A 26,513-nucleotide genomic window follows, 5' to 3' on the forward strand; every position below is an offset into this window, starting at 1 on the left:
AGTCTCTGACTATCCACTCTATCTATGCCTCTCATCATCTTGTACCCCTCTATCAAGTCACCTCTCATCCTTCTTCGCTCCAATGAGAAAAGCCCTAGCTCCCTCAATCTTTCTTCGTAGGACATGCCCTCCAGTCCAGGCAGCATCCTGGTAAATCTCCTCTGCACCCTCTCTAAAGCTTCCACGTCCTTCCTATAATGAGGCGACAAGAACTGAACACAATATTCCAAGTGTGGTCTAACCAGGGCCTTATAGAGCTGCAGCATAACCTCGCGGCTCTTAAACTCAATCCCCCTGTTAATGAAAGCCAGCACACCATACGCCTTCCTCCTCACTATTTACGACATCACCAATTTTTGTGCCATCTGCGAACTTACTTATCATACCTCCTGTATTCACGTCTAAATCATTAATGTCCACTACAAACAGCAAAGATCCCAGCACCGATCCCTGCGGTACGCCACTGGTCACAGGCTTCCACTCGCAAAAACAACCCTCGGCCAGCACCCTCCGCCTCCTGCCACTAAGCCAATTTTGGATCCAATTTGCCAAATTGCCCTGGATCCCATGGGCTATTACCTTCTTAACCAATCTCCCATGCGGGACCTTATCAAAAGCCTTACTGAATTCCATGTCGACTACATCAACTACATTATCCTCATCTACACATCTAGTCACCGCCTTGAAAAATTCAATCAAGTTAGTTAGACACGATCTCCCCTTGACAAAGCCATGCTGACCAACCCTGATTAATCCCTGCCTCTCCAAGTAGAGATTAATCCTGTCCCTCAGAATTTTTTCCAATAGTTTCCCAACCACTGATGTTAGACTCACTGGCCTGTGATTACCTGATTTATCCCTGCTACCCTTTTTCAAATAATGGTACCACATTCGCTGTCCTCCAGTTCTCTGGTACCTCTCCTGTGGTCAGAGAGAATTTCAAAGTTTGTGGTTGACTCTTAACTGCCCTCTGAAATATCCAGCAAGCCACTCATTTGTCAAGGGCAATTAGGGATGGGCAACAAATGCTGGCCTTGCCAGCGACACCCACATCCCATGAAAGAATCAAAAAAAAACTACAACAGAAATGTTGAATAAGAATAAAAGCAGATGGACTATACGGCATTAGCCTAGGCACTGGAAACAACAAAAGGCTAGTCAATGGGGCAAAGTTCTCCTCACTAACATTTGGGGACTTGTATCAAAAGTGGGAGAGCTGTCCTACAGACTAGTCAAGCAACAGCCTGACATAGTCATACTCACCTCATCATTCCTTACAGCTAATGCAGCAGACTCCTCCATCACCATCCCTGGGAATGTCCTGTCCCACTGCAAGAGGTGGCAGCACCGTGATATACAGTTGGAAGGGAGTGATCCTGGGTGTCCTCAATATTGACCCCGGACCCGATGAAATCTCATGGCTTCCGATCAAACACGGCCAAGGAAACATCCTACTGGTTGCCAACTACCACCATACCTCAGCTGATGAATCAGTGCTCCTCCATGTTGAACGCCACGGAAGAAGCACTAAGGGTAGCAAGGGCACAGAATGTAATCCGGCTGGGGACTTCAATGTCCATCACAGAGTGGCTAGGAAGCACCACTACTGACCGAGCTGGCTGAGTCCTGATGGACATATCTGCCAGACTGGGCTTGTGGCAGATGGAGAGCGAACCAACAAGAGGGAAAAACCTACTTGACCTCGTCCTCACCAATCTACCTGTCGCAGATGCATCTGTCCATGACAGTATTGGTAGGAGTGACCTTGTGAAGACAAAGTCCCATCTTCTCACTGAAGACATCCGCCACTGTGTTGTGTGGCACTACCACTGTGCGTAATGGGATAGAATCAGAACAGATCTAGCAGCTCAGAACTGGGCATCTTTAATCCCATGGCCCGGCATATCCCTCTTTCTACCATTACCATCAAGCCAGGCACCAATCCTGGTTCAATGAGGAGTGTAGGAGACCATGCCAGGAGCAGCAGCAAACATACATAAAAATGAGATGCCAACCTGGTGAAGCTACAACACAGGAGTACATGCATGTTAATCAGCAGAAGCAGCATGCTGTAGACAGAGCTAAGCAATCCCACAACAACGGATCAGATCAAAGCTTTGCAGTCCTGTCACATCGAGTCGTGAATGGTGGTGGGCAATTAGACAACTAACCAGAGGAGCCGGCTCCACAAGCATCCTTGTGCTCAATGATGGGGGAGCTGAGCACGTTGCTGCAAAAGACAAGGCTGAAGCATTTGCAACCATCTTCAACCAGAAATGCTGAGTGGATGATCCATTTCAACCTTCTTCTGAGATCCCCACCTTCCGACAATTCAATTCACTCCACTTGATATTAAGAAATGGCTGAAGGACTGGACACAGCAAAGGCTATGGGCCCTCACAACATCCCAGCTGTAGTATTGAAGACTTGTACACCAGAACTAACCTTGCCTTAGCAGAGATGTTCCAGTACAGCTACAACACCAGCATCTACCTGATGATGTGGAAATTTGTCCAGTTATCTCCTGTCCACAAAAAAATCAGGACAAATCCAATCCTGTCAATTACCACCCCATCAGTCTACTCTTAATCATTAGCAAAGTGATGATAGATGTCGGTAACAGTGAAACTAAACGGCATTTACTCAGCAATAACCTGCTCACCAATGCTCAGTTTGGGTTCTGCCAGGGCCACTTGGCTCCAGACCTCATTATAGCCTTCGTCCAAACATGGACAGAAGCTGAATTTCAGAGGTGAGGTGAGCGTGACTGCCCTTGACATCAAGGCAGCATTTGAATGAGCGTGACATCAAGAGGCCTTAGAAAAATTGAAACCAATAGGAATCGGGGAAAAGTCTTCACTGGTTGGAGTCATACCTAGCGCAATGGAAGATGGTTGTGGTTGTTGGAGGTCAATCATCTCAGGCCCAGGACATCACTGCAGGAGTTCCTCAGGGTAGCGTCCTAGGCCCAAACATCGTCAGCTGCTTCAACATTGACCATCATAAGGTCAGAAATGGAAATGTTTGCTGATGATTGAACATTGTTTAGTTCCATTCACAACTCCTCAGATACTGAAGCAGCCCATGTCATATGCAGCAAGGTCTGGACAACATCCAGGCTTGGGCTGATAAGTGGCAAGTAACATTTGCGCAACACAAGTGCCAGGCAATGACCATCTCCAATAAGAGAGAATCTAACCATCTCCGCTTGACATTCGACGACATTACCATCGCTGAATCCATCACCTTCAGCATCTTGAGGGTTACCACTGACCAGAAACTGAACTGGACCAGCCATATAAATACTGTGGCTACAAGAGCAAGTCAGAGGCTGGGAATTCTGCAGTGAGTAACTCACCTCCTGACTCCTCAAAGCCTGTCCACCATCTACAAGGCACATGGTAGGAGTGTGATGAATAACTCTCTACTTGCCTGGATGGGTACAGCTCCAACAACATTCAGAAAGCTCAACACCATCCTAGACAAAGCAACCCGCTTAATCGGCATCCCATCCACCACCTTAAACATTCATTCCCTCCACCACTGGTACACAGTGGCATGGGATTACCACCACCTGCAAATTCCTCTCCAAGTCATCCTGATTTGGAACAATATCACCATTCCTTCACTGTCACTGTGTCAAAATCGTGGAAGTCCCTCCTGAACGGCATTGTCTGTGTACCTACACCAGATGGACTGTAGCGATTCAAGAAGGCAGCTCACCACCACCTTCTCAAGGGCAATTAGGGATGGGCAGTAAATGCTGGACTAGCCAGTGACATTTACATCCCAAGAACTAATAAAACAAAACTCATTCTGTTCTGTATCATTCTATGTTTATCTATTCCTTTTATCATATTAGATATCTGCATCATGCAACTCTGTTCTCCAACTAGAATCATTTTTAGTTGTGTGAGTTCCTCTTAACTTAAAATCCTAACTGGAAAAATCAGTCTCATTATCCACTGAATCTTGTTCAGTGCAGCAATGCCTTTTTGAATATTAGATCAAAATCTACAACATATTTGCAATTTGGTCTCACTAAAGATCAACACAAGGTTTCAGCCTGCAATCAAATGCTGCAACAGTTGATGCATTTCAGTACTTGATGATTGAGAGTAGTTCCACAGTGCCCAGCTTCTTTTAGTGATTACCATTAATTGCATCTATCCCTTTCTTTTCTATCTCTGCTAATGGAGTTTTTAAATGGAACCTCTTCCTCTTATATGTGTCTCCTGTTTCATTGCGCATATCCTTGCTTTATATGTCCAAATATATTAAATTCCCTCGATCTGTTTCTACAGGAAAGCAATTTTAATTTACTTTCCAACCATTTTTCCTTGTTTCATCAAATTCTCTTATTTTTCATGTTGCCATGGGCCCTCAACTATTTCGACTTATTTCTCAGAAAGCCTTGTTTCAGCAAAATCACCTGTTACTTTGAGAGAATCTTCATCCTACCATTTTGTTCTTGAATTGACTCTAAGCTTTTTTTTAGTAATGTTGTGGTGAGAGATGACCCACCTATACCTTATGCTCCATTAGTACAAGCAAAATTAGAAGCTGAATTAAGTTGAGTTTTTGTTCATCACCGTAGATTGAACTTTTAAATAGTAAAAGGGCATCTCCAGCAACATAAAAAGTCAATAGATCAGAACAAAATTTGCCTTTTATCCACTGGTTAAAGTGAAATTTGTTCAGGAGGCTATTTTAAGTTTGCTATTCACCCAATCAAAAACCAGACCGGGCATAGAGTCAATTAACGTTTATTTTGTTCAACTTTTCTCGTCAAATACCTCCCCTTTGCATTATTCTTTCGACTTAAAATTTTCAGTAACCAATATTATTATTGGTATGAGTAACTATTAGTAAGGACAGATGTTTATGCAACAGAAACAAAAACAAAAACTGCTGAAAACAATCCGGGTCAGGCAATATCTGCGGAGATTTAACCATTTGGCTATAGAAGTGTTTCGACGAAGGGTGACATTTTATGCTCTCCCCCCCACCCTGCCCCTGCCCCTGCCCCTGCCCCTGCCCCGCCCCAACCGGCGGGTTTGGAGGTGGGGAGAGCATAAAATTGGGTTAACGGCCTTCCCGCCCCACTGCAAATTGAGTCCCATAACTGGGTAGTTAACCCCCAATTAAGGGCCTCTTCCCGCCACAGCCGTAATTACCTGTGTGGCGGACGGCCTTGTCGCACACGGGAAGCATGGCATGAAAAACCTTGCGGGCTGCTCCTCCATTCAGGCACTTAGGGCCACCCCCTGCCCTTGTTGCCGAGCCCATCCCCCACTCCACGGGACCACTCCTGCCCTGACCTACCTCAGGCCTGGGTCCAGCAGTGATCCTTAGCCTCCAGGATGGTCAACTTCGGCAGCAGCCCTGCCTCCATGGTGGTGTTGCAGCTACGACCTCTGATTATCCGGCAGCTCTCCAAGGGCAGAACTTCCAGAGACGGGATCCTAAATCCTATGGGAGGCCGCTGCTGTCCACTTAAGTGCCTGATTGACGCTAAATTCAACGGGTCTTTCAGAAAAGAGGCAACGCAGGAATCTTGGCGTCAATCTCCCCCCGATGTCAAGACGCCCGCCGCCAACATAAAATTCACCCCGAAGTGTCCATATTAACTGACCTGTTCTCTTCACCGATGCTGCTCAGCTGCTGAATGCTTCCAGTATTATCTGTTTGTATTTCAGATTTCCAACATCTATATTTCTCTTCCTGTTTGTTTTTTAGTTATTTAGCTGGTTTAATTAATTAATTATCAAGCTCATCCCTAAATCTCTCTGCCTCGCTATCTCTCTTTCCTCCTTTAGATGCTACTCTTTGACCAAGTTTTTGGTTATCTGGCCTAATATCTCCTGTGTCAGATTTTGTTTGATAATACTTGTAAAGTGCCTTGGGACATTTTATTATTTTAAAGGCACTATATAAATGCAAATTGTTGTTTGGCCACAGCTTATTGGGTAGGAAATGCCAGGTTTTCTTAAAGGACTGAGCTTTGATTGTTATTAACATGTGGCAAAATGAACAGATCATAAAATACAGTCCGTTAATCAACCATTTATCCTTATTAAAGGCTTGATGCTGGGACTCTGTTTAAATTGTTCCCCAAGCTTCAAGGTCTGTCTAAAGATCAAAGGCAGATTCACTGGTCTGTATTTTTCTTAAGAAAACTGCCAGTTTTTGAGTGGTCTGGTAAACAAAATGAGGCAGAGAAGCCTGATACTGAAACTTCAGATCTCAAAATGGCCACTACAGTTTCCTTCCTGCGAACACTAAATAGAAGCTCATTTTGCACTTAAATGGAGTGGAGAGTGTGCCACAAGATTTTCTTACATTTCCACCCATTTACCACCCCTAAAACATCACTTCTACTAAAAAAATGGCAGTGCTGAGCATGAATAGTGGCCCACACTAGGGAAGAAATTGGAAAATTGAATTGTCATGCAGGAATGTGATTCTGCAAAGCTCTTTCAGCTGAGAGTGATTTCCTTGACTTTGAAGCTGCAGTTTCTGAGCAATTAAAGTAAAACTTGCTGAGAATTTAAAGGGATCTCTGCATAGTGAAATAATGGATTATCTTCTGTGGATTCCATTGTTTGTGTACTTTGAGAAACAAGACGAGAAGGACATGGTAGAAGAAAGAATGGAAGCCAACTGAGTGCAGAAGCATGAACACAGGCAATGCCCAACCTTCAGGATGTACAGACCACAAAGAATCAAGGAAAAGCCAAAGATGTTTTATCAGTACATTAAGAGCAAGAGGATAACTAAGGAAAAGGTAGGGCCGATCAGAAATGTGCAAGGGTTTTTTGTGTGGAAACAGAAGTTGCTCTTGAGCAGAGAGACCTTGGGGTGCAAGTACATAGTTCCCTGAAAGTGGTAACACAGGTAGATAGGGTGGTGAAGAAGGCATATGGCATGCTTGCCTTCATCGGCCGAGACATTGAGTACAAGAGTTGGGACGTCATGTTACAGTTGTACATAACATTGGTTAGGCCGCATTTGGAGTACTATGTGCAGTTCTGGTCGCCGCACTACAGGAAAGATGTGATTAAGCTGGAGAGGGTGCAGAAAAGATTCACAAGAATGTTGCCTGGTTTGGAGGGCTTGAGTTATAAAGAGAGATTGAATAGGCTGGGTCTGTTTTCCCTGGAGCGAAGGAGGCTGAGAGGGGACATGATCGAGGTATATAAAAATTTTTTTTTCAAAGAGATACAGCACTGAAACAGGCCCTTCAGACCATCGAGTCTGTGCCGACCAACAACCACCCATTTATATTAATCCTACGTTAATCCCATTACCCTCTCACATCCCCACCTTCCCTCAATTCCCCTACCACCTACCTATACTAGGTGCAATTTATAATGGCCAATTTACCTACCAACCTGCAAGTCTTTGGCCGTGGGAGGAAACCAGAGCACCAGGCGAAAACCCACGGGGTCACGGAGAACTTGCAAACTCCGCACAGGCAGTACCCAGAATCGAACCCGGGTCGCTGGAGCTGTGAGGCTGCGCCACTATGTCTCCCCAAAATTATGAGAGGCATAGATAGGGTAGATAGCCAGAGTCTGTTTACCATGGTGATGGTGACTAAAACTAGAGGGCATAGATTTAAGGTGAGAGGGAGGAGGTTTAAAGGGATCAAAGGGGTAAATTTTTCACACAAAGAATAGTGGGTATCTGGAATGAGCTGCCTGAGGAGGTGGTGGAGGCAGGAACAGTAGCAACATTTAAGTGGCATCTGGACAGGTACTTGAGCAAGGCATAGAGGGATATGGAATTAATGCAGGCAGGTGGGATTAGTATAGATAGGCATAATGGCTGGCATGGACGCGGTGGGCCGAAGGGCCTGTTTCTATGCTGTACAACTCTACGACTCTATGTGGGCAGGGTTCTTACTGAGTTTTTTGTCTCTGTCTTCACAAAGGAGAGGGATGATACAGACTTTCTAGTTAAAGAGGAGTGTGAAATATTAGATACAATAAGCATAATGAGAGAGGAAGTACTCTAGGGTCTGACATCTTTAAAGTGGATAAATCACCAGCGCCAGATGGATTGTATCCCAGGTTATTAAAGGAAGCTAGGGAGGAAATAGCGGATGCTCTGAGGATCATCTTCAAATCCTCACTAGATACAGGTGAGGTACCAGAGGATTGGAGGTCTGTGAACGTTGTACCATTGTTTAAAAAGGGTGTGAGGGAAAGGCCAAATAATTAAAGGCCAGTCAGTCTGACCTCCGTGGTGTGTAAATTGTTAGAATCAATTCTGAGACCGGATAAACGGCCACTTAGAAAGGCAAGTATTAATCAGGGATAGTCAGCATGGATTTGTTAAGGGAAGGTTGTGTCTTACTAACTTGATTGAATTTTTTGAGCAAGTAACAAGGAGGATTGATGAGGGTAGTGCAGTGGATGTTGTCTCCAAGGATTTTAGTAAGGTATTTGCCAAGGTCCCACATAGCAGACTGGTCAGAAAAATAAAAGCCCTTGGGATACAGGGGAAAGTGGCAAGTTTGGTCCAAAATTGGCTGTGACAGGAAACAAAGGGTAATGTTTGACAGATGTTTTTGCAAATGGAAAGCAGTTTCCAGTGGTGTTCCAAAGGGCTCAGTGTTGGGTCCCTTGCTGTTTGTGGTGTATATATTAATGATTTGGACTTAAATGTGGGAAACATGATTGGGAAATTTGCAGATGACGCAAAAATTTGCCCTGGAGTTGATAGTGAAGAGGATAGCTGTAGACTCCAGAATGATATCAATAGTTTGGTTGAGTGGGTGAAAAAGTGGCAAATAGAATTCTGGAGAAGTGTGGGTGAAGCATTTGGGGAGGGCAAACAAAGCTAGGGAATACGCATAGGAACATAGGAAGATGGGAACAGGAGTAGGCCATTCAGCCCTTCGAACCTATCCCGCCATTCAATGAGATTATGGCTGATCCGTGGCCTAACTCCATATACCTGCCTTTGGCCCATATCCCTTAATATCTTTGCTTATCAAAAATCTATCTATCTATCTCTGATTTAAAATTAACAACTGTTCTAGCTTCAACTGCTGTTTGTGGGAGAGAGTTCCAAACCTCTACCACCCTTTGCATGAAGAAGTACTTCCTAACATCTCTCCTGAATGGTCTGGCCCTAATTTTTAGACTATGCCCCCTAGTTTTAGAATCTCCAACCAGTGGAAATAGTTTATCTTTATCTAGCCTGTCTTTTCCTGTTTTTATCTTGAAGACTTCGATCAGATCACCCTTAACCTTCTAAATTCTAGTGAAAACAGGCCTAATTTGTGTAATCTCTCCTCGTAACTTAACCCCTGTAGTCCAGGTATCATTCTTGTAAACCTACGTTGCACTCCCTCCAAGGCCAATATATCCTTCCTAAGGTGTGGTGCCCAGAACTGCTCACAGTACTCCAAGTGGGGTCTAACCAGGGTTTTGTACAGCTGCAGCATAACCTCTATCTTTATACTCCAATCCTCTAGATATAAAGGCTAGCATTCCATTAGCCTTCTTGATTATTTTCTGCACTTGCTCGTGGCATTTGAAAGATCTATGGACCTGAACCCCCAAGTCTCTTTGGACATCCACTGTACTTAACCTCTTCCCATTTAGAAAGTACCCTGCTCTATCCTTTTTTTGGTCCAAAATGGATAACCTCACACTTGCCAGCATTGAAATCCATCTGCCATAGTTTTGTTGATTCACCTAGGCTGTCAATGTCTCCTTTCAATTTTATGCTATCATCTAGACTGTCTACAATGCCGTCTAACTTTGTATCATCAGCAAATTTGGATATATGACTTACTATGCCATCATCCAAGTCATTAATGAATAATGTGAATAATTGAGGCCCCAACACAGATCGCTGTGGGACACCACTAGTCCTGCCAATCAGAGTACTTGCCCATTATCCCCACTCTGTCACCTACCACTCAACCAACTTCCTAACCATGTCAGTAATTTGCCCTCAACTCCATGGGCTTCTACCTTAGTTAACAGTCTCTTATGTGGGACTTTTATCAAATGCCTTCTGGAAGTCCATATAAATAACCTCCATAGACATTCCCCTGTCCATTACCTTGGTCACCTCTTCAAAAAATTCAATGAGATTTGTCAGGCATAACCTTCCCATCATGAATCCATGCTGGCTGTCCCTGATTAACTGAAATTTTTCTAAGTGTTCAGACACCCTATCCTTGATTATAGACTCCAGCAACTTGCCCACCACAGACGTCAGGCTGTAATTTCCTTGGTTCCCCCTTTCATCCTTCTTAAAAAGTGGAGTGACATGTGCAACTTTCCAATCCAGAGGGACCACTTCTGAATCTAAGGAATTCTGAAAGACTATAGTTAGGGCATCTACAATGTGCTCCCCTACTTCCTTTTAGCACCCTCGGATGGAAACTGTCAGGTCCTGGGGATTTCTCACTCTTTAGTTCCATTAATTTCATAGTTACTGACATTTTACTTACGTTAATTGTATTAAGTCCCTGTCCCCTATCGGCTTTTAATTTTTTCGGGACTTCTGGCAAGTTATCCTCCTTTTTAACTGCAAATACTGAGGCAAAGTAATTGTTCAACATGTCTGCTATTTCCCCATTATCAATGACAGTATCTCCAAATTCAGTTTTTAGTGGGCCTACATTGCTCTTGACCACCTGCTTTCCCTTTATGTAACTATAAAATATCATCTTATTGATATTGATGTCCCTTGAAAGTGTCTTTCATAATCCCTTTTAGTAGCTCTCATAAGCTGCTTTGTGACCCTTTGCTGGTCTTTGTATCTATCCCATTTGGCCGGATCTGTGCTGTGTTTATTTACACAATAAATGGGAGGATATTGAGAGGGGTAGAAGAAGTGAGAGGCCTTGGAGTGCATGTCCATAGGTCCCTGAAAGTGGCAGGACGGGTAGATAGAGTGGTGAAGAAGGCATATGGAATGCTTTCCTTTATTGCCACAGATATAGAATGCAAAAGCAGGGATGTAATGCTGGTTAGGCCACAGCTGGAGTATTGCGTATAGTTCTGGTCACCACATTACAGGAAGGACATAAAAACAAGAAATGCTCAGCAGGTCTGGCAGCATCTGTGGACAGAAGCAGAGTTAATGTTTCAAGTCAGTGACCCTTCATCAGAACTCATGTCCAGGAAGGACATAACTGCTCTGGAGATTTACAAGAATGTTGCCAGGGCTTCAAAGTTGCAGCTAAGAGAAATGATTGGATTGGCTAGGGTTGTTTTCCTTAGAACAGAGGAGGCTGAGGGGTGACTTATTTGAGGTGTACAAAATTATGAGGGGCCTAGATAGAGTAGACAGGATCTGTTTCTCCTAGCAGAGAGGATAATTACCAGGGGACACAGATTTAAGGTGATTGCTCGAAGGACTAGAGGGGACATGAGGAAAAACCTTTTCACCCAGAGGGTGGTGGGTGTCTGGAATTCGCTGTCCAGATCAGTGGTGGAGACAGAATCCTCAACTCTTTTTTAAAAGGTACCTGGACCTGCACCTGAAGTGCTGTAACCTGCAAGGCTATGGACCAGGTGCTGGAAGGTGGGATTAGATTGGGCGGCTAGTTTTTATCGCCAGAGCAGACACGATGGGCTGAATGGCCTCCTTCTGTGCCGTAACTTTTCTCTGATTCTATGGTTCTGATGTGCACTGTTTGAGAAGGCTGTGTTTTCCCCAATATGCCACCATTGAGATATGCCACCTTTTGGAATCTGATTTGCAGCCTCTTTCTACCAGGGGTGCTGCTTTGTCGGTGTCTGCGAATATGACAACAGTTCTTAACTTTCATGTAGCCTTATGTTTCCAGTCTCTGGTGATATTGGTTAGACGAGTTTGTTGCTACATTAGATATGTTATGGATGCTTTGTTCAGATGCATGTCATTTGGTTCCACAAAGACTCAACAAAGCAGAGAGAGAGAAAGCCATCAACTGGTTCCGAATGACTGGATTCCAGGAGAGCAGGATTCCATTAATGCCAGCCATGTGGAATCTACAAGTGCTATTTCTAGTGTTTGTGTAGGTCATGGGGAGCCCTATAAGGGTGCCCAGAATTGTAGTGATTTTCTATCCTCTATAGTTGGGTTATTACAAAGGTATTGGGCCTTCCAAGCATGGAAGGTGAAAAATTTGTATTTATATCGCATCTTTAACATAGTAAAGTGTCCCATGGCGCTTCACGGAAGTGTTATAAAAGAATATTTGATACTGAACCACCTGAGATATTAGGACAGATGATCAAAAGCTTGGTTAGAAAGAGTGGTTTTAAGGAGCATCTTAAAGGTGGAAAAAGAGGTTGAGAGGCAACGAGATTTCAGGAGGGAATTTCAGAGTTTTTTTTATTCATTCATGGGATGTGGGCGTCACTGGCTATGCCAGCATTTATTGCCCATCCCTAATTGCCCTTCAGGGCCTTGGCACCTGAAGGCATGGTCACTAATGGTGAAGTGATTAAAATCAGGGATGCTGAAGAGGCCAGAACTAGAGGAGTGCAGATGCTGGTGACCAATCTTCTATTATGATGATTTTTTGAAAAATCTCTGCTTCCAGCAGCACATGGCATCAGTCACCAACATCTCTCAATAAAGAGAGTGTTCTCCATCTGCATGCCACAAGAAATCCATTCATATCTCTTAGTTTGCTCTCAGATAACCATTCATCTGATCTGTAACACCTCTAATCTCCTTTCTGGGAGAAGACCATTAACAAACATTAATCATGTTTATACGAGGGATAACGGGAGGCGTCCCTGGAAAAAATATATAAACATACCGAATTGCCAGAAACATACATATTTACTACCATCTTTGCCCTTTCATTCTGCTGTACCTTTACCTCTTATCACTATCACTCACCCTTGTGCCTAAGATGGTCTTCATGCATGATCACAACCTTTTATTCCTACATGGTGCTACTTCAGTTTGTGACTGGGGTCAGTACTAGTGCAGTCTTCAAGGACTGAAGTGGCACTTGTATCACTGTAGCCGATGTCCTCATGGGTCCTGATTCCAGTATCACGTTGCTTGCAATACCAATGCCTACCTGGCTCAGACTCGCAGCTGTTCTGTATCTTGCTGTGCTGGCTTTGGAAAGGGGGTGGCATTGATGCAGTGCATTGCTACTGTCATGAGAAGTAGCAACATCTGCAATTATTGTAACCCCTGTGAGAGCTGGGCACAGATTCAGTGGGCTCGAGTTCTGGTGAGCGCAGATTGAATAGTCCCATTTAAGTCATGAAAACTCTGACCTAAGCCTGTCTTCCGCTTGTCTATCCATTTCATTAATTTTACCCACTGAGTCTATTTCTCTCGAAGAATAAAGTAATATCCACTGTTCCCCAATTTGTTAGATGTTTTCATGAATATATCTTATGACTTTCCAGACAGTAATTTCAGAGTGCCTGTTGTAGACATTTATGAAAGAATTGTGGTACTTCTACAGAAAATTAAATTTGTTCTTCCTTTGCACTATTCAGCTTGGATCATTAATGGGACCTTGAGGGGGTTTTCCTGTTACTGGATTCTTGAATGCTTCCATTGAGCAGTGCTCTACTGGTAGAATAGTCCCAGCTGATTGTGCACCATGAATTTCACCAGTGCTGGTAAACTGTATGGTTTTAGTCGTTATCTCCAGCTTGACTCTTGCTAAGCAGCTTCTAGATTCTCCTTAACTGAGGTAAATTGCTTGTGTCCCTGTGGAAAAAGGATGTGCATATGTTACATATCAGGCAAATGGAAGCTCTAATTACATAAATTTATCAGTCATTTGGCGACTCTTAAATATGGTGATGACGTTTTGTAAATGTCAAAATTTGATTCTAAGTGTCTAGTGGGATGAAAGTCTGCTCCCTCCAATAGCCCCAGTGTAGTTAACAGTTATTATTTTAAAAAAGTTCTGCATTTACATAGATCCTTTCACAAATTCCGGATGTCCCAAAGTGCTTTACAGCCAGAAAAGTACATTTGAAGTGTAGTCACTGTTGTAATGTAGGAAGGGCGGCAGCCAATTTGCGACTGTCAGGCCCCACAAACAGCATTGTGATAATGACCAAATGGTCTGTTTTGGTGATGTTGATTGAGGGATAAATATTGGCCAGGACACCGGAGATAATTACCCTGCTCTTCAAAAATAGTGCTATAGGATCGCTTACATCCACCTGAGTGTAGGTGGGGCCTCAGTATAACATTTGCTCTGAAAGACAGCACAGCATTCCCTTAGTGTCAGCTTAGATTTTTGTGCTCCAGAATTGGGGCTTGAAACCACACCCTTCTGATAATTAGGTGAGAGTGCTGCCAATTGAGCCACAGCTGATGCTATATGAAACCAGTGTGTCAGCTTGGCTCAATTGGTTGCACATTCAACTCTGAGATAGAAGATCAAACACCACAAGCTTGCATCTTGAACATTACAGTACAACATTGAGGGGGTGCTCCATTTTTAGTATTGCCATGCTTTAAATGGAATATTAAATTAATCGTGTCTGTTCAAGTGGTTCTGGAAGATGTTGAAAGATCACATGGCACGATTTAAGAACAGGAGGATATTGTAGGTGCCCTGGCCAACAGGCATCACTCAACCAAAAACAAAAGTCATTCATCACGTTGCAGATTTCGGATCTTGCTAATCACAAGATGGCTACCTTCTTTGACAGTTGCTCTGTCGGCAATGAACTTCAAAATAATTCATTGTGCACCCATGTCAGCAGTCAGCTTTTCACCCAAGTCTGAGAAAAATAAAGTGGAAAGACAGTCCAAACCACTATATTGGAACTGTCAAATCTGAGATGGAAGTGCATGGATTGACAAGCAAAAAACATCCAATAGATTACCTCCAGTCTGGGGTGGTGAATTGTGAATTGCAAATTGCACTGTCGTCTCTCTAACTGCTTTTATTTTCATACTTCAGATATATTTTTAACCTTTCCAGGAAAAACTAGTTCTGGCTTTAAACGGTTTATTATCATAGGGTCCAAAATGTTGGAAATGCCATAAAGAAAGCGTGAGAAATGAAAACCTTTGATGGAAAAGGCTTGGCCCCATTTCCCTGTGAAAATAAATCTCACTTTGAGTACTCGCATTCTGCTTCAGTAATTCTTAAATTCAACATTCCTGCAGACTGTTTAGTTTTTTTTGACTGCACTAAATGTGATGATATGTATACCTGTAATATAAGTTATGACCTGTCCATATTCCAGTGCACTGTTCATTTTTATGAATCATGACATGTATATTCAGGGTCAATTTCCAAATATCAGCTTTTCTGAGACTGACTGTAATTTAGTGAAGCTGTTGGTTAGCGCTCAACTTCAACAAAACTGCCTCATGCAGATAAAAATGTTCCTTGTGCACTGAAAGGTGTAACTGGCTTCTGACTGTCGTTTGTTTCTCTTTGTACAAACATTGCATGATGTCCCTACTTAAAAACATGTGTCATTGCATTTGTGACTTCACGATGCACTATCTTTTTTTCCATAGTGAAATCAGCCGGTTGGAACTTGGTTTGATCGTTGAGGTGTGGAACAAAGGGCTAATCTGGGATACAATGGTGGGCAATGTGTGGATACCACTGAAATGCATTCGGCAATCTGATGAGGTAAGGGGGTTTGAAAGTGATTCAAAATACCTTTTTAGCTAGCAGTTTAGACAAATACATTGAAAAAGGTTCTTTCTGCAAACTGATTCCGTGGTATTTTAACCCACGTATGATGTCTCTTTCAGTGGCTTTTCTTAGCAACTTACTAACACCTCTAGTAAGCGCAACCCATGACCAGAATATGTTTCATTTAACACACAATCCCTGTTGGTTACTTGTTCCCGTACCAATTGTTTCAATGTATCTGCAGTGCATTGCATCTGGTACCTCTTCGGCCTGAAAGATGTAAACATTTATAAATCAGGTTGTAATTTTCCTTCTTCATGGATTTGCTTCTGTTTGTATCATCTGCAATTTTTTTCTATTATAGCTTTGTCCATGCCAATAATTCATATAAATAAAATGACATCACAAATGACATCCTATGTGACTTTAACAAAGGTAAACCTATCTTCCTCGTCCTTCTCGACCTGTCTGCAGAATTTGGCACAGTTGACCACACCATCCTCCTCCGACACTTCTCCACTGTCATGCAGCTGGGTGGGACTGCTCTCACCTGGTTCCATTCTTAGCTACCTATTTGCAGCCAGAGTATCACTTGCAATGACTTTTCTTTCTGCTCCCTCACCGTTGCCTCTGGCTCCCTCCTATTTCTTATCTACCTGCTGCGCTTCGGTGACCTCATCTGAAAGCAGTGTTTTCACACATACGCTGACAACAGCTCTAACTAACTACCACCTCTCTCGACTCCTTCACTGTCGCTAAATTATCAGACTGCTTATCTGACATCCATTACTGGATGAGACAAAATCAGGCTCTTTGCAATCTTGGTGTCATATTTGACCGCGAGATGAGCTTCTGACCACATATTCGCACCATCACTAAGACCGCTTATTTTCACCTCAATAACATCGCTTGGCCTCACCCCTGCCTCAGCTCAAAAGCTGCTAAAACCCTCATTTGTGCCTTTGTTACTGATAGACTGGACTATTCCAACACACCCCTGGCTGGTCTCCCACATTCTACCCTCAGTGAACTTGTCATCCAAAATTCTGATGCCTGTGTCTTAACTCTCACCAAGTCCCATTCACCTTTCAACTCTCTTCTCGCCTACCTACTTTGTCTCCCAGTTAACATGCGAACATACGAATTAGGAGCAGGAGTGGGCCACTCGGCCCTTTGAGCCTGCTCTGCCATTCGATAAGTTCATGGCTGAACTGATTACTCCAAATTTCCACCTACCTCCCCATAAACTTCCACCCCCTTGCTTATCAAGAACCTATCTCGCTCTGCCTTAAAAATATTCAAAGACTCTGTTTCCACTGCCTTTTGAGGAAGAGAATTCCAAAGACACTCGCCCCTCTGAGAGAAAGAAATTCTCCTCATCTCTGTCTTAAATGAGCGACCCCTTATTTTTAAACAGTGATCCCTAGTTCTAGATTCTCCCGCAAGGGGACACATCCTTTCCACATCCACCCTGTCAAGACCCCTCAGAATCTCATCTGTTTCAATCAAGTCACCTCTTACTCTTCTAAATTCCAGTAGATACAAGCCAAGCCTGTCCAATCTTCCCTTGTAAGACAGCCTGCCTGTTCCAGGTATTAGTCTAGTAAACTTTCTCTGCACTGCCTCCAATGCACTTACATCCTTCCTTAAATAAGGAGAACAGTACTGTACACAGTACTCCAGATGTGGCCCCACTAATGCCCTGTATAGCTGAAGCATAACCTCCCTACTTTCGTATTCAGTTCCCCTCGCGATAAACGTTAACATTCAATTAGCTTTCCCAATTATGTGCTTCCCTGCATACTAACCTTTTGCGACTCATGCACTAGGACACCCAGATCCCTCTGCATTTCAGAGCTCTGCAATCTCTCACCATTAAGATAATATGCTTTTTTATTCTTCCTGCCAAAGTGGACAATTTCACAGTTTCCCACATTATACTCCATTTGCCAAATCTTTGCCCACTCACTTAACCTATCTATATTCTTGTATAGCCTCCTTATGTCCTCTTCACAAGTTACTTTGCTACCTATCTTTGTGTCATCAGCAAATTTAGCAACCATACTTTCGGTCCCTTCACCCAAGTCATTTATATAAATTGTAAAAAGTTGAGGCCCCAGCACAGATCCCTGTGGCACACCACCTGTTACATCTTGCCAACCAGAAAGTGACCCATTTATGCCTACTCTCTGTTTCCTGTTCGCTAACCAATCTTCTATCCATTCCAATATTTTACCCCCTACACCATGAGCTTTTATTTTCTGCAATAATCTTTGATGTGGCACCTTATCAAATGCCTTCTGGAAATCTAAGTACCTTGATCCACAGCACATGTAACTCCCTCAAAGAACTCCAATATATTGGTTAAACATGACTTCCCTTTCACAGAACCATGTTCACTCTGCCTGATTACCGTGAATTTTTCTAAGTGCCTTACTATAACGTCTTTAATAATAGCTTCTAATATTTCCCCTATGACAGATGTTCAGCTAACTGGTCTGTAGTTTCCTGCTTTCTATGTCCCTCCCTTTTTGAATAAAGAAGTCTCATTCACCATTTTTCAATCTAACGGAACTTTCCCCGAATCTAGGGAATTTTGGAAAATTAAAAGTAACGCATCAACTATCTCTCTAGCCACTTCTTTTAAGACCCTAGGATGAAGTCCATCAGGACCCGGAGACTTGTCAGCCCGCAGCTCCAACAATTTGTTAAGTACCACTTCCCTGGTGATTGTAATTTCCTTGAGTTCCTCCCTTCCATTTCCTCTCTTACAGCTAATACTGGAATGTTACTTGTATTCTCCATAGTGAAGACCGATGCAAAATATCTGTTCAATTCATCTGCCATCTCCTTATTACCCATTATTAATTCCCCAGACTCACTTTCTATAGGAGCAACGTTCACTTTGTTAACTCTCTTTTCTTTTTAAAATATCTATAGAAACTCTATCTGTCTCTATATTTCTAGCTAACTTTCTCTCGTACTCTAATTCTACCTTCCTTATCAATCTTTTCATCATTCTTTGCTGTTTTTTATATTCTGTCCAATCTTCTGACCTGCCTCCCATCTTTGCGCAATTATAGGCATTTTCTTTAAGTTTGATAGTATTTTTAACTGTTTTAGTTAACCAAGGATGGTGGGTCCCACCCTTGGAATTTTTCTTTCTCGTTGAAATGTATCTGTTCTATGTATTCTTAAATGTCTGCCACTGCATCTCTATTGACCTATCCCTTAACCTGATTTGCCAGTTCACTTTAGCTAGCTCTGCTTTCATGCCTTCATAATTGCCCTTATTTAAGTTTAAAATACTAGTTGTGGACCCACTCTTCTCTCCCTCAAACTGAATGTAAAATTCAATCATATTATTAACCAATGTTTTGACTTTAAAATTCTCATCCTTGTTTTCAAATCCCACTAGGGCCTTGCCCCTCCCTATCTCTGTAATCTCTTACAGCCCCAGGGAAAGACGTGGTCATGTCACTGAACTAGTAATCCAGAGGTCCAGGCTAATGTCCTGGGGGATAAGGGTTTAAATTCCACCATGGCAGTTAGTGGAATTTAAATTCAATTAATTAATTAAAAAAATATGAAAGCTAGTCTCAGTAATGATGCCATGAAACTATCATCGATTGTTGTAACAACCCATCTGGTTCACTAATGTCCTTAAGGGAAGGAAATCTGCCATCTTTAGCTGCTCTGGCCTACATGTGACTCCAGACCCACAGCAATGTGGTTCACTCTTAACTGCCCTCTGAAATAACCTGGCAAGCCACTCAGTTGTCAAGGGCAATTAGTTATGGGCAACAAATGTTGGCCGTGGCAGCGATGCCCTCGTCCCATGAAAGCATTAAAAAAAAACTTTGAGATGTCTGCGTTCATCTAATTCCAGCATCTTGAGCGTCCCCAATTTTAATTGCACCACCATTGGTGGCCGTGCCTTTAGTTGCCTAAGCCCTGAGCTCTGGAGTTCCCTCCTTACACCTCTCTGCCCCTCCATCTCACGTTCCTTTAAGACACTCCTTATAACCTACCTCATTGACCAAGCTTTTGGTCATCTGACCTAATATCGCCTTGTGTCACTCTGTCCTATTTAGTTTTATAATACTCCTGTGAAGCGCCTTGGATTGTTTTATTATTTAAATGTGTGATATAAATATAAGTTGCTTTTTAAAAGGTTTGTATGTAGTCTGTTGTGCATTAATATTTTATGTGGTGAATTAACTCTGTCCATAGCAGAAAAATAAACCGTGCTTCTCTCTCTCTCCTTTTTTTTTTAATTCATTCATGGGATGTGGGCATTGCTGGCCAGGCCAGCATTTATTGCCCATCCCTAATTGCCCTGGAGAAGATGGTGGTGCACTGCCTTCTTGAACCATTGCATTCCATGTGGGGTAGGTACACCCACTGTGCTGTTAGGAAGGAAGTTCCAGGATTTTGACCCAGTGACGGTGAAGAACGGCCATATAGTTCCAAGTCAGGATGGTGTGTGACTTGGAGGGGAACTAGCAGGTGGTGGTGGTCCCATGCATTTGCTGCCCTTGTCCTTCTAGTTGGTAGAGGTCGTGGGTTTGGAAGGTGCTATCTAAGGAGCCTTGGTGCATTGCTGCAGTGCATGTTGTAGATGGGACACACTGCTGCCACTGTGCGTAGGTGGTGGAGGGAGTGAATGTTTGTAGATGGGGTGCCAATCAAGCAGGCTGCTTTGTCATGGATATTGTCGAGCTTATTGAGTGTTGTTGGAGCTGCAACCATCCAGGCAAGTGGAGAGTATTCCATCACACTCCTGACTTGTGCCTTGTAGATGGTGGACAGGCTTTGGGGAGTCAGGAGGTGAGTTACTTGCCGCAGGATTCCTAGCCTCTGACCTGCTCTTGTAGCCACGGTATTTATATGGTTACTCCAATTCAGTTTCTGGTCAATGGTAGCCCCTAGGATGTTGATAGTGGGGGATTCAGCGATGGTAATGCCATTGAATGTCAAGGAGAGATGGTTAGATTCTCTCTTGTTGGAGATGGTCATTGTCTGGCACTTGTGTGGCACAAATGTTACTTGCCACTTATCAGCCCAAGCCTGGATATTGTCCAAGTCTTGCTGCATTTCTACACTGACTGCTTCAGTATCTGAGGAGTTGTGAATGGTGCTGAACATTGTGCAATCATCAGCAAACATCCCCACAACCATCTTCCTTTGTGCTAAGTATGACTCTAACCAGCGGAGGGTTTTCCCCCTGATTCCCATTGACCTCAGTTTAGCTAGGGCTCCTTGATGCCATACTTGGTCAAATGCTGCCTTGATGTCAAGGGCAGTCACTCTCACTTCACCTCCATGTTTGAACCAAGGCTGTAATGAGGTCAGGAGCTGAGGCCCTGGCGGAACCCAAACTGAGCATCACTGAACAGGTTATTGCTAAGCAAGTGCTGCTTGATAGCACTGTTGATCTTTACTGATGATTGAGAGTAGGCTGATGGGTTGGTAATTGGCCGGGTTGGACTTGTCCTGCTTTTTGTGTACAGGACATACCTGGGCAATTTTCCACATTGCAGGGTAGTTGCCAGTGTTGTAGCTGTACTAGAACAGCTTGGCTAGGGGCGCTTCAAGTTCTGGAGCACAGATCTTCAATACTATTGCAAGAATATTGTCGGGGCCCATAGCCTTTGCAGTATCCAGTGCCTTCAGTCGTTTCTTGATATCACGCGGAGTGAATGGAATTGGCTGAAGTCTGGCATCTGTGATGCTGGGGACTTCAGGAGGAGGCCGAGATGGATCATCAACTCTGCATTTCTGGCTGAAGATTGTTGCAAATGCTTCAGCCTTATCTTTCACACTGATGTGCTGGGCCCCTCCATCATTGAGGCTGTATCACTTAATTTCACAGAATTTAACGCCTTTTTGGTAAAACAGCAAGTTCAAACAATTACCTCACTGAATTGATTGCATTTCAAGCTGGTTTTAGTTTTTTATATTTTTAGCCCAGTTAAATATATAGCTGTATAAAGAATCTCTGTCATGTAACTAGTAGGCGTTGAGCATGGATAACCCAGGACATGGATAACTGGAAAACCCGAAAACCATTTCTAAGGTTCACCATCATTCCACTGCAGCCTTAGAATGATTTTCTTTTTTTTTTATTCGTTCATGGAATGTGGGCATCGCAAGCTCGGCCAACATTTATTGCCCATCACTAATTGCCCTTGAGAAGGTGGAGGTGAGCTGCCGTCTTGAATTGCTGCAGTCCCTGGGGTGTAGTTAGACCCACAGCGCTGTTAGGAAGGGACTTCCAGGATTTTGACCCAGCAACAGTGAAGGAACAGCGATATAATTTCAAGTCTGGATTGTGTATGGCTTGGAGGGCAAGTTGCAAGTGGTGTTGCCATGCATCTGCTGCCCTTGTCCTTCTAAGTGGTAGAGGTTGTGGGTTTGGAAGTTGCTATCGAAGGAGCCCTTGTGAATTGCTGCAATGCATCTTGTATATGCTACACACTGCTGCCTCTGTGCGTCGGTGATGATGGGAGTGATTGTTGAGGGTGGTGGATGGAGTGACAATCAAACGGGCTGATTTGTCCTGGATGGTGTCGGGCTTCTTGAGTGTTAGTGGATCTGCACCTATCCAAATAAGTGGAGAGTATTCCATCACACTCCTCACTTGTGCCTTGTAAATGGTGGACAGGCATCGGGAGTGAGGAGGTGAGATACTTGCCACAGAATTCCCAGCCTCTGACCTGTTCTTGTAGCCACAGCATTTATGTGGCTGGTCCAGTTCAGTTTCTGGTCAGTGGTAACCCCCAGGATGTTAATAGTGGCGGATTCAGGGATGGTAATGCCATTGAATGCCAAGCGGAGATGGTTAGATTCTTTCTTGTTTGAGATGGTCATTGCCTGGCATTTGTGTGGCACGAATGTTCATGAAACAGTAAGTTTACTGAAGCAAAATATTATAGCACTAATGCAAACTAAATATATCACATAACATTCTGATCCTATAAGCGACAGGTATCGTTGATAAAGAGCTGAATTTTCCAGACATAGAATATTTTCTTCCATCAGGACCATTTATGGGTCGTAACCCAGACATTAGAGAAAGTTGCCTTCTGGGTCAGTTTTCTGGAAGGCGACCAATTATAAGGCACTTCTGGGTTCTCCATCCAGTTAGGGACAGTGGGTGGGTTGAGGAGAAGGGATGGCCTATCAGCCCTCCGACAGGATTCACGCAGCTTGAATGTCAGTGTGCTGCTGAGGCAAAAGCCTCAAAGGAGGGCAGAGCAAAATGGCTGCGAGGAAAGCCTGAGGAAACCGGCAGCCATCAATGCAACGCAAGCACTGTCTGAGCAATGTCCATGAGCTGCTCTTGCAGTGGCAAGCCTCTGCCTGCGGATCCCTTCAGGCTTGCCGTTTGTACCATTAAACGGACAGATTGCATCGTATTTTCATGCCACTCTAACCTCGCACTGTGCAGCCGCTTCCTCTGATTAGCTGAGGTTCTGACACAGCATGGGGCCTGTGCGACGCTATCAAAATTGCATTGCCCTTGGAAATTTGCTGCTAATTACTCATTTAACAAGCTTATTGGCTTCCCGCTGCAGCCAGGTGGGTTGCTGTCACTGCACAAAAGCCGCCTCCAGGAAAAGTGGGAGGAGGCAGAAAGACATCGGGAAACTTTCTCCGCTATTTCCCCTGCCTCCAAACCTGCCTCTGAGTCCCTGGTAAAATTTGCCAAAAATGTTTGTACGACTTCATACCCACCACTGAACAAAGCTTCTACATTTCATGGTGGATTATCTTCTGATCCATCATTCTCCATAAATCTAAGCTCAGTCAAAGCTCGGCTCCCTGTATCATAACCAGAACCTACATTCCTATCATCCCTGTATTCACTGACCGACATTGGCTACTAGTCCTCCAATGCCTCAAATTTCAAATTCTAATGCTTTTTCTTTAAATTTCTCATTCACTGGCAAGGGTAGTCTTTATTGTCTATCCCTGATTGTCCTGAGAAGCTGCTCTCCCACAATGCTGTTGGGATTTTGACCCAGTCACAATGAAGGACTGGTGATCTATGTCCAACTAAGGATGATGTGTGACTTGGAGATGATGGTGTTTCTGACGCAGCTGCTACCCTTGTCCTTCTAGGTGGCGGAGGTTGCAGGTATGGGAAGTGCTGCCGAAGAAGTGTTTGCTGCAAAGCATCCTGTAAATAGTATTCACAACGAACATATGAACATATGAATTTGGAGCAGAAGTAGGCCTATTCTTCCTGCCAAAAGGCATCACCTTCCACTTGTCAAGCTTGTGCTTATGTGCGTGTGTCTGTGTTTGGGTGTGTATGTGTGTGTGTGTTGTCTGTGGGTGTGTCTCTGGGTTTGGAAGGTGCTATCGAAGGAGCCTTCGTGAGTTGATGCAGTACACACTCCTGCCACTGTGAAGGGAATGAATGTTGAGGGTGGTGGATGGGGAACTCATCAAGCGGGCTGCTTTGTCCTGGTTGGTGTCGAGCTTCTTGAGTGTTGTTGGAGCTGCACTCATCCAGGTACACACAGCACTGATGGTGGAGGGATTGTAGCTTTAAGATACATGGGTGCTGATCACATGGACAGCTTTGTCCTGGAGAGTGTTGAGGTTTCTGACTGCTGTTGCAGCTACACCAATCCAAGCAAATGGGGAGTATTCTGCCTGTTTAATTATCCACCACCATGACATGACAGGATTGAGGAACTTTGACCTGATCCATTCATTGTGAGATCACTTAGCGCTCTCTAGAGCATGCTCCTTTTTCTGTACAGCTTGCATGTAATACTGTGTTGTAGCTGCATCATGTTAGCACCTCATTTTCAGGTATGCCTGTTTCTGCTCCTTCATTGGCGATCATGCCGCTTGTTTAAGTCCTGAGCTCAGAAATTCACTTCCTCTACAACTCTCTCCTCCTTTAAGATGTTTTGACAAAGCTTTTACCTGTCCTAATATCTCCTTTGGCTTGATGTCAGCTTTTGTCTGATTAGTCAGCTACCTCTGCAACTTCCCTCCCTGCCCTTTGCCCACTGGGCTAGACTTCCTCTAATGCTCCTCACTGCCTAGCCCTCAACTCACATCGTTCTCTAGTTTCTCTCCTATCTCCACTCATGCCTTCCCCGAGCTCCTGTTTCCTTGATCTTATTCCTGCTAAATTGTTGATCACCCATCTCTCTTTTCTGGCACCCAAGTTATCTGATATTATTCTCTCTCCTCAGGAACTGCCCCTCTCCTTCAAATCTGCCATCATCACCCCTCTCCTCAAAAAAAAAACCCACAACCTTTGACCCCACTGTCCTTGCAAACTACCGCTCCATCTCCAACCTCAATTTACTCTCCCACGACCTTGAATGTGTTGTCACTTCCCAAATCACCCTTCTTTCCCAGAACACCATGTTTGAATCTCTCCAATCAGGTTTCTGCCCCTGCCACAGTATTGAAACAGCTCTTACCAAAGTCACAAATGACACCTTTATCACAGTCACATAGGATGATATCCCTCCTCGTCCTGTCTGCTGCATCTGACATCATTGACCACATCATCCTCCTCCAATGCCACTCCTCCATCATTCACCTGGCTGGGGCTGCACTTGCCTGATTTCATTCTTATCTATCTAATTGTAGCCAGAGAAGCAACTGCAATTGATTCTCTTCCCACTCCCACATCATTATCTCTGGTGTCCCTGAAGGATCTATTCATGGCCCCCTCCTATTTCTCACCATTGCTGATTGTCGCAAAAACCCATCTGGTTCTCTAAAGTCCTTTAGGGGAGGAAATCTGCTGTCCTTGGCTGGTCTGTCCTACATGTGACTCCAGACCCACAGCAATGTGGTTGACTCTGAAAATGCCCTCTGAAATGGCCCAGCAAGCCACTCAGTTGTATCAAACCACTAAAAAGTGGATAAGGAATGAAGCTGGATGGATCACCCAGCATCACCCTATGCACCGGAAATGACAATGGCAAACCCAGTCCTGTCGACCCTGAAAAGTCCTCCTTACTAATATCTAAGGGCTTGTGCCAAAGTTGGGAGAGCTGTCCTACAGACTAGTCAAGCAACAGCCTGACATAGTCATACTTACCGAATCGTACCTTACAGACAATGTCCCAGAGCTGACCATCACCATCCCTGGGTATGTCCTGAGGCACAGTGGTATACAGTCGGGAGGGAGTTGCTCTGGGAGTCATCAAAGTCGACTCCAGACACCATGAAGTCTCATTGCATCAGATCAAACATGGGCAAGGAAACCTCCACCTACTGCCCCTCCCTCAGCCTATGAATCAGTACTCTTCCATGTTGACCACCACTTGGAGGAAGTACTGAGGGTGTCAAGGGCGCAGAATGTACTCTGGGTGGGGGACGTCAATGTCCATCACCAAGAGTGGCTCAGTAGCACCACTACTGACTGAGCTGTCCGAGTCCTAAAGGACATAGCTGCTGGACTGGGTCTGCGGCAGGTGGTGAGGGAACGAATGAAGGAAAAACCTACTTGACTTCGTCCTCACCAATCTGCCTGCCATGGATGCATCTGTCCATGACTGTATTGGTAGGAGTGACCACCGCACAATCCTTGTGGAGACGAAGTCTCGTCTTCACATTGAGGATACCCTCCATCGTGTTGTGTGGCACTACCACCATGCTAAATTTTGAACAGATCTAGCAACGCAAAACTGGGCATCCATAAGGCACTGTGGGCCATGAGCAGCAGCAGAATTGTACTCAACCACAATTTGTAACCTCATAGCCTATCAAGCTGGGGATCAACCCTAGTCCAATGAAGAGTGTGGGAGGGCATGCCAGGAGCAGCACCAGGCATACCTCAAAATGAGATGACAACTCGGTGAAGCTACAACTCAGGACTACCTGCATGCCAAATAGCGTAAGCAGCATACGATAGAGT

General features: G+C 44.1%; 1 protein-coding gene across 1 annotated transcript in view; it reads left to right on the top strand.

The window, feature by feature from the left end:
* The window catches only part of LOC137370623 (protein unc-13 homolog B-like), a 783,931-nt gene that overhangs the window by 309,828 nt on the left and 447,590 nt on the right, over positions 1–26,513 (top strand). The window contains exon 4 of the mRNA XM_068032730.1: positions 15,487–15,604. Within this exon, the coding sequence (XP_067888831.1) occupies positions 15,487–15,604 (118 nt within the window). The remainder of the gene's footprint in view (positions 1–15,486; positions 15,605–26,513) is intronic.

This window comes from Heterodontus francisci, chromosome 1 (genome assembly GCF_036365525.1).
Source record: "Heterodontus francisci isolate sHetFra1 chromosome 1, sHetFra1.hap1, whole genome shotgun sequence".
Lineage (NCBI taxonomy): Eukaryota > Metazoa > Chordata > Chondrichthyes > Heterodontiformes > Heterodontidae > Heterodontus > Heterodontus francisci.